Source organism: Bos grunniens, chromosome 9 (genome assembly GCF_055505025.1).
Source record: "Bos grunniens cultivar Pamir isolate PY7600 chromosome 9, Bosgru_T2T1.0, whole genome shotgun sequence".
Classification (NCBI taxonomy): Eukaryota; Metazoa; Chordata; class Mammalia; order Artiodactyla; family Bovidae; genus Bos; species Bos grunniens.
This window is the reverse complement of record NC_141173.1, coordinates 86,427,295-86,440,733: the sequence shown is the minus strand read 5'-3', so window position 1 is coordinate 86,440,733 and position 13,439 is coordinate 86,427,295. Positions and strand designations below refer to the sequence as shown.

The following is a 13,439-nucleotide window of genomic DNA, read 5'->3' as shown; positions in this document are numbered from 1 at the left end:
TCTTCAACGCCCTTAAAATAAATAATAGATGTTCTTTCTGTCCATTTCCAGAAACTTCTAACAGATTCTCTATATTTGGGGGTAAATTTGCATTCAGAACTTGAGCTGGGATCCTAACCTTGTTTCTGGGGAATAATGCGTTCTGAATTCTAAACAACAGTTTACAAAACTCTTTGTGACTTGGCATGGTGGAACAGCCTTAGAGACCTGCCTGATGTTCAAATATGGGGCAAGGAAAGAAGATGTGGCCCTAAATGAAGACCTGCTTATTCTGTTACTCAAAATGTGGCGAGAGAGACTTCTGGAAGTGAATTTTACTTGAGGTAATGGTAATTAAATTTTTGATATCAGTTTTAACCTGGATGTCTCTGCAACCCTACTTTTTATTTTCTTCCCAACCCTCTGGGATTCAAGTTAAATAGGTTAGTTAAATTAAGATATATAAATCTATCTCTTTATAAATACCTCTATACCTAGCATCATCTGCCAAAGAGGAGGCTGATCTGAACTGGAACTGTTTCTATAGATTTCAAGGCTCATTTGCCAGTCTCCTTAGCTGGGACAGAGCGATGTTTCTAAGCCTGAGAATTCCTCTTTCTGTCTGAGTTGATCAATACATCTTTTGCATCCTCCAGCACAAAAACCCAAATGTGCTTCCTTTTCTAAAAGGGAGCCTCTGTCTTGCCAGGATTAAGAGGGCATAGTCCCATGACACAGTTTGCACTCAATTTTTGGCATCCAAAATACCTTCCCTCTTTCAAGAACTGTGGGCAGCCAGTCAAGAGGGGACAGTATTTTGGCATTTGGACTGAATATCTTACCTGCCAACTGGGCTGCCCTTAATACATTGTTTCTGAAGCTGGGGGAAGCGCGTGTAACAGGAACAGGCTTTGTGCTGTCAGAACACTTGATGAGCACGTCTGTACTGAGCTCAAGAGGAAGCTGGCCAGCTGTGTTTGTTCACTTTCTCCTGCACCAGTTTCCTCGGACTCCTGAACGCTCTCAGAGGGCAATTGTTACCTCTCAAGACTCATATTTCATTTCTTTACTTTATTAATACCATAACCATGGAATCACGCATTTTATACACAGTTGCCCTGACTGACATTCTAACACTTTTCTCTCAATTACTCATCACCTTCTAGGCTTTAGTTCTGGTGTCAATCTTGTCAAGGAGGGGAGTGGAAATTAACCCAAACAGAGGCTCACGGGCTCCAGATGTTCAAACTGATGCTTCTTCCAGGATTCCCTTCCACAATTCTATTTTCATTCAACAAGTATCGATTGGATAGCACTTAGACTAGGTACTGTCCTCAGCTTCTCGGAGAAAATGGTGAGTGGAATAGCCTTCTGGAAATAACCTGAGAGGCCTCCTCCACTCCCCAAAGCCCAGTCCAGACCTGGAAAAGGAGCCAGAAGGACCTCGGGAGCCAGGCAGGGGGTGGGGAGGGCTTGGCGAGGGGAGCAGAGCGTAGCTCAGAATCCATGCCTCAAGCCATGGGGCCCTCAGACCCTTGTTCACAACCCCTGTACCCTTCTTTTTCCTTTAATCAGTTTTAATGAGCAAATCTGATCTCCTTTTTAATTTAGAAGAAAAAGAACCACACATTATATAATAGTTTCCACAGAAAAGAAAGGGAAAAAGTTGTTCAGCCAGCTGAGAAGAAGACTTCAGTAGGATATTAAATGCTAAAAAGTTAATCAGATGGTCCTGGTCCCCTGAGGCTTGGAATATGAAGTTCAGAGTTCCATCCTTCATTCCTGGCATGTGAGGAAATATTTTCAGATAATTTCATAGATAAGCCGAGGGTGGAAAAGCTCTGGCTCTTAAACAGTAAAAACTTTTCTTGGCTTACAGAATTGTTTTAGAGTCTTGGGGGCAGAATTTTACATAAATACCTACATAATTTTTGAATGTATTTTATATAAATGGTAAGTCACAAAAACACAAAACCTAGCAGAGGAATTTCTAGACAGCAGAGGCTTCCCAGTCTCTTGGAATTCTGATCGATTCATCAATGGCCTTGAAAATCCCACCACCAAGTTATCTCATAGCTGTTCGCTACCACGGTCCCCTCCCGAGTATTCCTGCCCAAAGGTCAGAAGGATACTTCCTTACAGAAAAACAGTCTTAAATTTCAAAAACAGACAGCCTACATACCCTGCCATCTTGATCCTCCATGAAGGGAGCTGCCGTGTTGCTATCAGGCCATACGTTCGAATGTTCTCCAACTTCCTTTCTGACTCAGATCGAATGAATTCGCAGCGCTGATGTAAGGCTCTTAATAGGAATCTGTTTTCAATTCGGGGCAGATGTGGGACACTCTTGTAGCTCTAGGGATTATCAACTTTAAAACAAATCGCCTTCAGGATGATAAGTCAAGAGGCAGTAACTGCTTCCTGAGGCCTCCTTGGGGTTCCTTCCAAATGCTTAACATATAACACAAGAGCTATGGCTCAAAAGAAGGTTTTGCTCCTGAAGTTCCCAGGCTTTAGAATGAAGCTTGCAAATACTCCTCAGAAACAAAGCTTGTAAATACATCTCAGAGCAATGAAACAGAAATTCAGATATTTTAGTAACATGCAAAAGTGATCAAAATGTTCCTGTCTCCCCTTCCCCCCGCCCCTTGCTGCCCGCCTCCCCCATCTATCTTAGCACTTGTTTGTTTCATGGATTAGAGTTTCTCCACAAATTGAATTGTTCTGGTTCAGAGTTTTCTTGGCTCAAGGAAAGGAAGGGGAGGACTATTCCAAGACTTCCACAGAGAAACATCCAGAAATCAATTTAACACGATAAGTTTAATGTTCTACAATTAGCATTCCCACAGCACGAACTGCCTACAGCTCAAAGCATGCTTGGTTCCGAGACACTCTGTAGGGCTGGCTCATCCACCAGGATTTTAGACTCACACACACAAAAAAGATAGCAGTTGCTTAATATAGTTTAACCCAAGTTAATAACCCTGAAAAGAGGTTAAAAGAAACTACTAACTTACAAAACAATCTGAGGACAAAAATTGAAGACTATTAAATGAAAATTTTCAACGTTTTACATACAACTTCAAAATATTAAAAGTCAGTGTGTTTCCCCATAGAAGCAGATACAGATAAGTTTAGGTAAAAATTCGATCCCTGGATTGGGAAGATTTCCCTGGAGTAGAAGATGGCAACCCTCTCCAGTATTCTTGCTTGGAGAATCCCAGGGACAGAGGAGCTTGGCGGGCTACAGTCCATGGGGTCACAGAAAGTCAAATACAACAGAGTAGACAGACAAACAGACAGAAACATTAGTGAAGAGCTAGAAAATAGTCACAGTAAATTACATATTTAGAAAACACAGTCTATTCTTTAACATTAATGAGTGTGGCGTAATGAAAAGTCTCCCACCAATGAACACTAGGACTACTGTTTCTCTTATCTTCATAGGGAAAGACAGATTAAATTTTCCACTAGCTTACACATGTGCTAAATAACAATTAAGCAGCATCATATGGGGGCGTTAAGAATTCTGGATGGAGCATAAAGAGACCTATCCCCAGATCTCTTTCACTAGAGTGGCTTTGGGCAACCCACTGCCAAGGCCACAGTTCCATCGGCTGAATTAGGCAGGCGGTTTCTAAAATCCAAACTTTATATGTCAGTTATAAGGTTAATGCATTAATGACGCGTTAATCGAGGCTTGGTAGAAAAGAGAAGGTAAAGGCCTCTTTCTTCTTTTGTTTGTAAGAGTAATCATTAATGGCCACAAGCTGGACATCTCCGACAAAACTTTTTCTGCCTTGAAACATATAAGTATGGCCATAAGGGAAGATTCAGCTGAAAAGCTGAATCTGAAGAGTAAAGAAAGCTATTAATACAACTTATACAAATCAGATACACACACACACACACACACACACACACACATATATATATTGGCTTGATGGGTATGAGAAAATGGTAACCTTAGGCATTCCTCAGAATTCTCATCCTGCTTGTGGGCATTAATAATGTACTTACTTAGCAAATTTATTAGGATTCATTGATTGTTTTTAATTGAATGAAGGAAAGTCAGATGTTGTTAGTGAACAGTGAGTTGTTTTGAAAGATGGGGATAAGATGGGAGACACCTGGTGTGGAAGATCGCGTGTGAAGTGGTAAGAAAAAAAGCAGGAATTACGAGTCTAATTCTAGGGCTGCTACTGCTGAGCCTTACTGCTTCCTTAGAGGTGTCCATCTTCTCATCTATACAAGGAGGGCATTGGTCTTTCCACCCTCTTAGCTTCCCAATAATCAAAAGAGAAATTTTACTCAATAGGATGTAGCTTTTATTTTAGAGTTTGACTCTCAGAAGCACTGAAACCAAGACTATAAATTCAGTTCAGTGTACACCTGAAAACAACTATAGATCAGGCAGAGATCCACAGTTAATCTGTCATACAATCTTTTCCCCAACCATGGGACATCCACACTTACCTGCAGAAAAGAGCTCAGATACACCAGTAAAGTCCCGTTTTTGTTGCTACTGCTTAGTCGCTGTGTCTGTCTGACTCCTTGCAACCCCATGGACTGTAGCCTGCCATGGGATTTTCCAGGCAAGAATACTGGAGCGGGTTGTCATTTCCTTCTCCAGGGGATCTTCCTGACCCAGGGATAGAATCCGAGTCTCCTGCAGTGGCAGGAGGCTTCTTTACTACTCAGCTGCTGCTGCTGCTGCTGCTGCTAAGTTGCTTCAGTCGTGTCGGACTCTGTGTGACCCCATAGACGGCAGCCCATCAGGCTTCCCTGCCCCTGGGATTCTCCAGGCAAGAACACTGGAGTGGGTTGCCATTTCCTTCTCCAATGCATGAAAGGGAAAAGTGAAAGTGAAGTCGCTCAGTCATGTTTGACTCTTAGCGACCCCATGGACTGTAGCCTACTAGGCTCCTCCGTCCATGGGATTTGCCAGGCAAGAGTACTGGAGTGGGGTGCCATAGCCTTCTCCGTTACTACTGAGCTAGGGAAGCCCAAAGTCCTTTTACATAGAAACACAATAATTAAGATTTCCTTTCAATAAACTTATTCACATTTCTCAGTTATAATTTGATAATAACAAACATCGAAAAAAATCACGTATAATATTGAGGTTGTGGGTTGAACTGTGTCCGCCACCCTCCAAATTCATAAGGTGAGGCCTAACCCTATACCTTAGTGGATAATCTTATTTGGAGACAGGGTAATTTAATCAAAATGACATCACCAGTGCTGCTAAGTTGTTTCAGTTATGTCTGACTCTTTGCAACCTATGGACTTTAACTGCTAGGCTTCTCTGGCCCCGGGATTCCCAGGCAAGAATACTGGAATGGGTTGCCCTTCCCTCCTCCAGGGGATCTTCCTAAACCAGGGATCGAACACACGTCTCTTACTTCTCCTGCATTCCCAGGCAGGTTCTTTACCACTAGTACCACCTAGGAGTGGCATGAATTCAATGTGACTGGTGTCCTAATAAAATGAGGGGAATTTGGACACAGAAACATACTTATAGGCAGAAAGCCATGTGAACAGGAAGACAGCCATCTAAAAGGCAAGGAGACCTAGAACAGATCCTTCCTTTACAGTCCTCAGAAGGGGCCAGCCCTGCCAAAATCTAGACTTTGGACTTACAGTCTTGAAAACTATGAGGCAATACATTTCTGTTGTTTAAACCACTCAGTCTGTGGAGCTACTTTGTTACAGCAGGTTGAGCAGAATAACAACTGGCATCCTCTGAGCAATGACTGTGCATTAGCTTGTGTACTTGTTGTTCAGTCACTGTCTGACTCTGAGACCCCATGGACTGCAGCGCGCCGGGTGCCTCTGTCCTCCAGTATCTCCCGGAGATTGCTCAAATTCACGTCCGTTGAGTCGGTGGCGCTCTCTAACCATCTCACCCTCTGTCAGTCCTTCTCCCTTTGCCTTCAATCTTTCCCAGCATCAGGGTCTTTTCTTTGCCTCATGTAATCATAGTGTTACAGCTTAGTCTCATTCAGTATTAGTCCTTCCAGTGAATATTCAGGTACTGTCCACTGTCCATGGGGTTCTCCAGGCAGGAATACGGGAGTGGGTCACCATTTCCTCCTCCAGCGGACCACGTTTTGTCAGGACTCTTCACTATGACCGTACATCTTGGGTGGCCCTGCATGGCATGACTCACAGCTTCATTGAGTTATGCAAGCCCCTTTGCCACAACGAGACTGTGATCCATGACTGTGGGCTGAGACTGGGCTGATAGTGGGGAAAGGGCAACAGCAGCAATGTTTTTGAAAATTAAAAAATAAAATCAAAATTATTCTTTTATTATTAAAATAAAATGATAATTTAATTTTTATTAAAATAGTTTTAAAAAAATGCCCTCTCCATTCCAACACACAACATAACACAGCTAATTCAACAAAGCACACAAAATACAAAAAATAAAAAATAAAATCCTAGAGAAGCCCAGTGATGGGGAGGATACCCACGACTGCGTTCTTATTTAAGGTACCATGTGCTGACTCAGCTAAAGAGTTGGGGGTCACCTCTGTAATCCTACCAGCTCTTCTATGCTGCTGCTACTGCTGCTAACTCGCCTCAGTCGTGTCCGACTCTGTGTGACCCCATAGACGGCAGCCCACCAGGCTCCCCCGTCCCTGGGATTCTCCAGGCAAGAACACTGGAGTGGGTTGCCATTTCCTTCTCCAATGCATGAAAGGGAAAAGGGAACGTGAAGTCACTCAGTCGTGTCCGACTCTTAGCGACCTCATGGACTGCGGCCCACCAGGCTCCTCCGTCCATGGGATTTTCCAGACAAGAGTGCTAGAGTGGGGTGCCATTGCCTTCTCCACCAGCTCTTCTATAGGGCATGCCAATCCAAGTATTTACAACACATCCTCTTATTAATCCTAAGAACTTTCCACCAAATCAGAACAAATGAAGCAGTACTGTGTCACTGTTTCACATCACAAAAAGTTAGGCTACATTGATTCTTTTAAAGCACTTTATCAAAAATAAATGCAAATGCAACGAAACGAGCACAGTGAATGCACATTAAAACAAGCATTATTATATAGAACAAGTTGATATAGTTTCTAAAGATTAGATTCAGACCAGATTGCACACCATTATTCTCAAATGCCTCATCTGGTGAAGTTTGGAAGTAAGTTTTATAAAACCATTAAAGGAAATGCAAATATTCTGAACGTATATGTTAATTAAAGTCAATTTCTATTATCTTTTGTCTTAACAAGCTCAGAATTAAACATAGTCTCTAAAAAGTGACAGCATTTACCGCTCAAACAAAGCTGAGACAAAGGCAGGACTCAGTGCAGGAAACAGGAAGGAGGAAAGCTTTTAGAGCTAGCTACCTTAGTCAGGCAAGTGGATGTGGCCCCAGAGGAAATGAGATTCTCGAAGATTTAAGTTTTCAAAGGCAATGGGCTAATGTTCAGTGGGAACTGACGGATCAGTGGTTCTGGCAGAGTCTGATGCTTTAAATCAGTGAGGAGAAGTGGAATTATCTATTGCAATGCACAATTAGAATTGAGCTGTGTTTTGCAACCTGGATATCAGCAGTTGATTTTTTTTTTTCCCTTCAGGTTTGCCATAGTAACTTGCCTCCGTGTTATTTACATTAAAGCTGATCTGCCTCACTTTCCCATGAGAGCTAAAAGTAATAACTTAGGTTTTATAGAGCTGTACAATATATATCTTTTGTAGGGGAAAATTTTAGTTATTCCATCCCCATTGTGCACACCACAACTTGAGTTTATTATTTTATTCCGCACTATTCAAACGTTTAGTCTTCTGTTCATAAAATTCATAACGTTTCCCATGGTTTAGAGATGAACCAAGTGTGAAGATTTTAGATGATATCCTTTCTAACTCTCAGACTATGATTCAACACAGTATTTCTCATAATTGTCTGTTGAGAAAAGGCAGCTGGAGGTGCTTATTGAAAATGCAGACTCCCAGTGCCTTCATGAAGGGTTGATTCTGTAGTTATGGTGGGTCTCTGGGGCTCCTGATCACCGGGCAAGCTTGAGAAATATTTTATTCCCTGACATAGGTGGACTGCGGAATCAATGGGGAGAAAAAAAAATAGTACTCAGTCTGGGTCCACTCCTAGAGATTCTAATTTTATTGGTCTGGGTTGTGGCCTGAGTATGTGGATTTTTAGAAGCTTCTGGTTGCTTCTAATTGTGCAGACAGGGTTGGGAATCACTGACTTCGAAGAAACGAGACTCAGTTAAGTGAAACAGGTGTGAAAGCAACGTATACCATTCCCATTAAGAAATTCAACGTGCTTTCATTTATTTATTTTATTTTGGCTGCGCTGCATCTCTGTTGTGGTGTGCGGGCTCCTCTACTCGTGTCACGCAAGCCAGGTTGCCTCGCGGCACGCGGGATCTTAGTTCCCTGACCAGGTGTCGAACTTGCGTCCCCTGCATTGGAAGGCAGATTCTTAAAATCCTCAATGTGCCTTTATATACATGTGTGTCATTTGAATCCTTGAAAATCTGCTGAGATGGGAAGAGTAGACCTCTTTCTTTTACAGACAAGCAAACTGAAATTTAGAGAGGTGAAGAGGCTTGATCGAGGTAGGATTAGAAGCAGAATTGTGGAATTGGTGAGATTTGCCTTACCTATTCTACTACTTGCTTATGCTTCTTTGCTTTTTAATAGCTCACCAGCTGTCCTAGACTCCCTTTAAAATTAAAACAAAACCAGACTTTTGGTTGCCTAGAGCTTCCCTTACATCTGTATTGTTATTAATAATACTACGAATAACAGCCACATCAGCAGCTAACATTGGGTCCTTTCTACACATTGCTAAGTGCTCTGCCTACATTATCTAATTGCCTCAAAGACTCCATAAGGTGAGTTATTATTCCCACTTTACAGATGAGGAAACTGAGGCTTAAAGACTAAGTGACTTGCCAAAGGTCACATTCCTATGTAGCAGTCTTCTTATTTCATCTAAAGCTCTTCCTATTTTCTTTGCAGCCCACCAGATTTTGGCAAATGGCAGAGAGGAAAAGAATCTGATAGAGTAATTCAGAGAAAGCCATTATGGACAATTACAGATTTCCTGAATCATATTCCCACTTCTAATGTGGAGATCAGATTTTTTTTTCAGAAACTTCTAGAGGCCACCATTCAAAAATGTGAGTATTCAGTTTAATAGAAGAATCATGGGTCACAAATTCCTAAGTTACCTGTTTTGTCTGCTGCCTGGGTTAACGCTGCCTTCCCAGAGACAGTCCATAATACACTGACAGCATCTGAAGGCTTGAGCCTGAGTCCCAAGTGCTTTTTATTAGCTGTGGGGTCTTGAGCCAGTCACATCCAGGATGTGGTTTAATGCTCTGAGAGAACCAGATCCAGTTGGAAAATGAATCAGTATTCTCATCTTGCTTTTGCTAAGGTTTCCAAAGTAGTGAACTTATTTTCTTGCCCTGGATATGGCTGCTGTTGTCCCTGTTGCTCATATAAACCATTATTATTGTTACTATATAAATAAAATATACGATACTAGATGCTATACAATAAAATGAAATATATATTATACTTAGAAATAAAGTGCTTTGTACGGTGCTTGGTAGAGAAAGCAAATATCCTAGACATCATCACTGTCGTCATCATCATTAAATTTATTATTTCTCCATTATAGTTAATCACGAATAGTACAGAAAACTTACAGAAATATTCATAGGTGGCAGTGACTGTACATTTATTCCTTTATATGTACAGAACATATTTTTCTTATTTAAGTGCCCAGAACTCAAAGTAAACCAAGTCAAGAATCAGGTTGCCTAAAAGTTCAAGAGGCAAGCACCTTCTGTTTAGCTACAAAAACTCTTTGCAGAAATTAGGTAGTATTTCCTGATGCTATGGAAACAGAAAAAGCTGTAAAAGAACAGAATCTCTTTATCCCTCCAATTCTGAAGATTGTCATCTGATGTGGGGATCCTAGCTAACTTCCTGCAAAGTTATAGTTACATAAAGATTGAGGAGAAATTATTCTTTTAAGTATACTATAAAGAGAATAAGGCTACTAGCTCAACTGTCAGAAGCTTATCCAAAATCACTGTGGACGGTGACTGAAGCCATGAAATTAAAAGATGCCTGCTCCTTGGAAGGAAAGCTATGATAAACCTAGACAGTGTATTACAAAGCAGAGACATTACTTTGCCAATAAAGGTCCAGATAGTCAAAGCTATGGTTTTTCCAGTACTCATGTATGCATCTGAGAGATGGACCATAAAGAAGACTGAGTGCCAAAGAATTGATGCTTTCAAATTGTGGTGCTGGAGAAGACTCTTGAAAGTCCCATGGACTGCAAGGAGATCAGATCAGTCAATCCTAAAGGAAATCAACACTGAATATACATTGGAAGGACTGATGCTGAAGATGAAGCTTTAATACTTTGTTTTGGCTACCTGATGCAAACAGCCGACTCATTGGAAAAGATCCAGATGCTGGAAAGATTGAGGGCAGGAGGAGAAGAGGGTGACAGAGGATGAGATGGTTGGATGGCATCACTGACTCAATGGACATGAGTTTGATCAAGCTCCTGGAGATAGTGAAGAACAAGGAAGCCTGGCATGCTGCAATCAATGCTTCAGGTGGAGCAGTCATGAAGAGAAGACATTCAAACCGGAGAATATGAATTTAGCTATTATGTGTGGGAAGAAAAACATTGCAGGCAAAGAAGTTTGTGAATGCGAAGTCTCTAAGGTGAGGAAAAATGCTTAGTGGAGTTGAGAAATTGGAAAAAGTCAAGTATAATTGGAGTGGGGAGAGCAAGGGAGAGGGGGTGTGACATGAGGTCATCAGGTGATCAGGGCTGGACCACACTGCCCTCTGCACCATTGTAAGGAGTATGGATTTATTTTAAGTCCAGAAGAAACCACAGAAGAATTTTAAGCAGAGAAGCAACATAATCTGATTCATGTCTCCATGTAATTTCTATCATGTGTGGAGAAAAGACACTGAAGACAATGATGACCTTTATCTTCCCCACCAATACTTGTTAAAAAAGCAGAAATTATCAAGTAATCTCCCCCTAATTTTAAGGCTATCTTCCTTCACATTTCTGGAGGAACAGTAGTTCATCTACATTCTAAACAGGATACTAACAGAAACAGCAAACTCCAACCTGCCTAGCTGGGGACAGGAATGCATTTTGCAACACTTGGTCAAAATTAAAGATAATAGAGTTATCTTTCAAATTGCAGTCAGTGATGTGCATGTCATTAGGTCTGTTCTTCATCAGAGAGAAGCACTGAGTTGAAAGTGAGCAAGATCTAGCCATATTCAGTCAGTTCAGTAGCTCAGTCATGTCCGACTCTTTTTGACCCAATGGATTGCAGCAAGCCAGGCTTCCCTGTTCAGCACCAACTCCCGGAGCTTGCTCAAACTCATGTCCATTGAGTCGCTGATATCATCTAACCATCTCATCCTCTGTCGTCCCCTTCTCCTCCCACCTTCAATCTTTCCCAGCATCAGGGTCTTTCCCAATGAGTCAACTCTTCACATCAGGTGGCCAAAGTATTGAAGCTTCAGCTTCAGCATCAGTCCTTCCAATGAATATCCAGGACTAATTTCTTTTAGGATTGACTGATTTGATCTCCTTGCAGTCCAAGGGATTCTCAAGAGTCTTCTCCAACACCACAGCTCAAAAGCATCAATTCTTTGGCACTCAGCTTTCTTTAAAGTCCAACTCTCACATCCATACATGACCACTGGAAAAACCATAGCTTTGACTAGACGGACCTTTGCTGGCAAAGTAATGTCTCCACTTTTTAATATGCTGTCTAGGTTGGTCATAGCTCTTCTTTCAAGGAGCAAGTGTCTTTTAATTTCAAGGCTATAGTCACCATCTGCAGTGGTTTTGGAGCCCAAGCATGTCACTGTTTCCATTGTTTCCCCAAATACTTCTACTTGCCATGAGGTAATGGGACTGGATGCCATGATTTTTGCTTTTTGAACGTTGAGGGTTTTTTTTTTATAGACACTTTTTATTTTTATTTTTTTAACTTTATAATATTGTATTGGTTTTGCCATACATCAACATGAATCCGCCACGGGTGTACACGTGTTCCCAATCCTGAACCCCCCTCCCACCTCCCTCCCCATACCATCCCTCTGGGTCATTCCAGTGCACCAGCCCCAAGCTTCCTGTATCCTGCATCGAACCTGGACTGGTGATTCGTTTCTTATATGATATTATACATGTTTCAATGCTGTTCTCCCAAATCATCCCCCGCCTCCCTCTCCCACAGAGTCCAAAAGACTGTTCTATACATCTGTGTCTCTTTTGCTGTCTCGCATACAGGGTTATCGTTACCATCTTTCTAAATTCCATATATATGTGTTAGTATACTGTATTGGTATTTTTCTTTCTGGCTTACTTCACTCTGTATAATTGGCTCCAGTTTCATCCACCTCATTAGAACTGATTCAAATGTATTCTTTTTAATGGCTGAGTAATACTCCATTGAATGTTGAGTTTTAACCCAGCTTTTTCACTCTCCTCTTTCACTTTCCTCAAGAGGTTCTTTAAGAGCCATATGGGACCCCATTAAGTCCCAGCTGGCGGATGAGGAATCCTGTGCTTCTTCATTTTGGACAGGTAACAGTAAACAAAACGAACAGGTGCCCACCTAGGATCACTTCCATCATAATAGAACTCTTAGTGTTCCTGATAAATATAAAAGTTAAGACACTCAAACTCTACCTGGGCCAACTCAAAAATATGTCCTCCATCATCATGTAACCTTTTTCCATTGTCCAGACAGGAGCAGGAAAGCAATAAAAGTCAAACTCTCTTTATCCCAAACTCTCTTTTCAGGTTTCAGTTCAATGCAAAGCATATTTCTATGGCTGAGTTATGAACTCCAAAAATAGAGGCTTGTCATGGAAATGTAGACAGACGCCTCACTGCAGCCGCGCTCCTGGGCACTGCCATAGTCATCAGTTTTAATGAGAGCTGTTAATATCACCTCCATCAGAATGGTTGCCCTGGGCTGACTTTCTGGGCTGTGCACAGGTGCTCTCGGCCAAAACTGTAATGTAGGTTATTACATTATCAGTGAGGCACAGATGTGCTTTCTGTCTGAACTCAAGGTGGTGTTCCTGCCAAACGCATAACTCTTTCAGTGGGCTGGGGTCTGTTTGTATCAAAATGTCGTTCTAGCTCAGTGAACCTGAGAAGCACCTTCTGCTTCTCCAGGACAGGAGTTTAGAAAACACGCTTAAGAATGCGAGAAGGCTGGGTTCTCAAAAGGCAGGTACAGGATTTCTTAAGAACACGAAACTCAGCCTGACACCTTCTGCTTTTTCAGTGAAAGCTTCAGCCACTTCATGTTCACTCATTGACTCAGGAGTTTCTTGGGCGCCCACCCTGTGCAGGTATCCAGAAGTCAGAAATGATTCTGCCAAGGACTTTTGGCCCCAGTTTT

General features: G+C 41.8%; 1 protein-coding gene across 5 annotated transcripts in view; it reads right to left on the bottom strand.

Annotated features, from left to right (window-relative positions):
* SASH1 (SAM and SH3 domain containing 1) overlaps positions 1–13,439 on the bottom strand; it is a 586,122-nt gene that overhangs the window by 259,949 nt on the left and 312,734 nt on the right. For 2 of the 5 annotated variants that reach the window (XM_086318212.1, XM_086318214.1), the window contains exon 1: positions 2,162–2,609. The exons of the other annotated variants lie outside the window; for them this stretch is intronic. In XM_086318212.1, coding sequence (XP_086174338.1) covers positions 2,162–2,182 — 21 coding nt within the window. In that variant the 5' untranslated portion in view covers positions 2,183–2,609. Of the gene's footprint in view, positions 1–2,161; positions 2,610–13,439 lie in introns of those variants that run through there. 5 annotated transcript variants of the gene reach the window in all.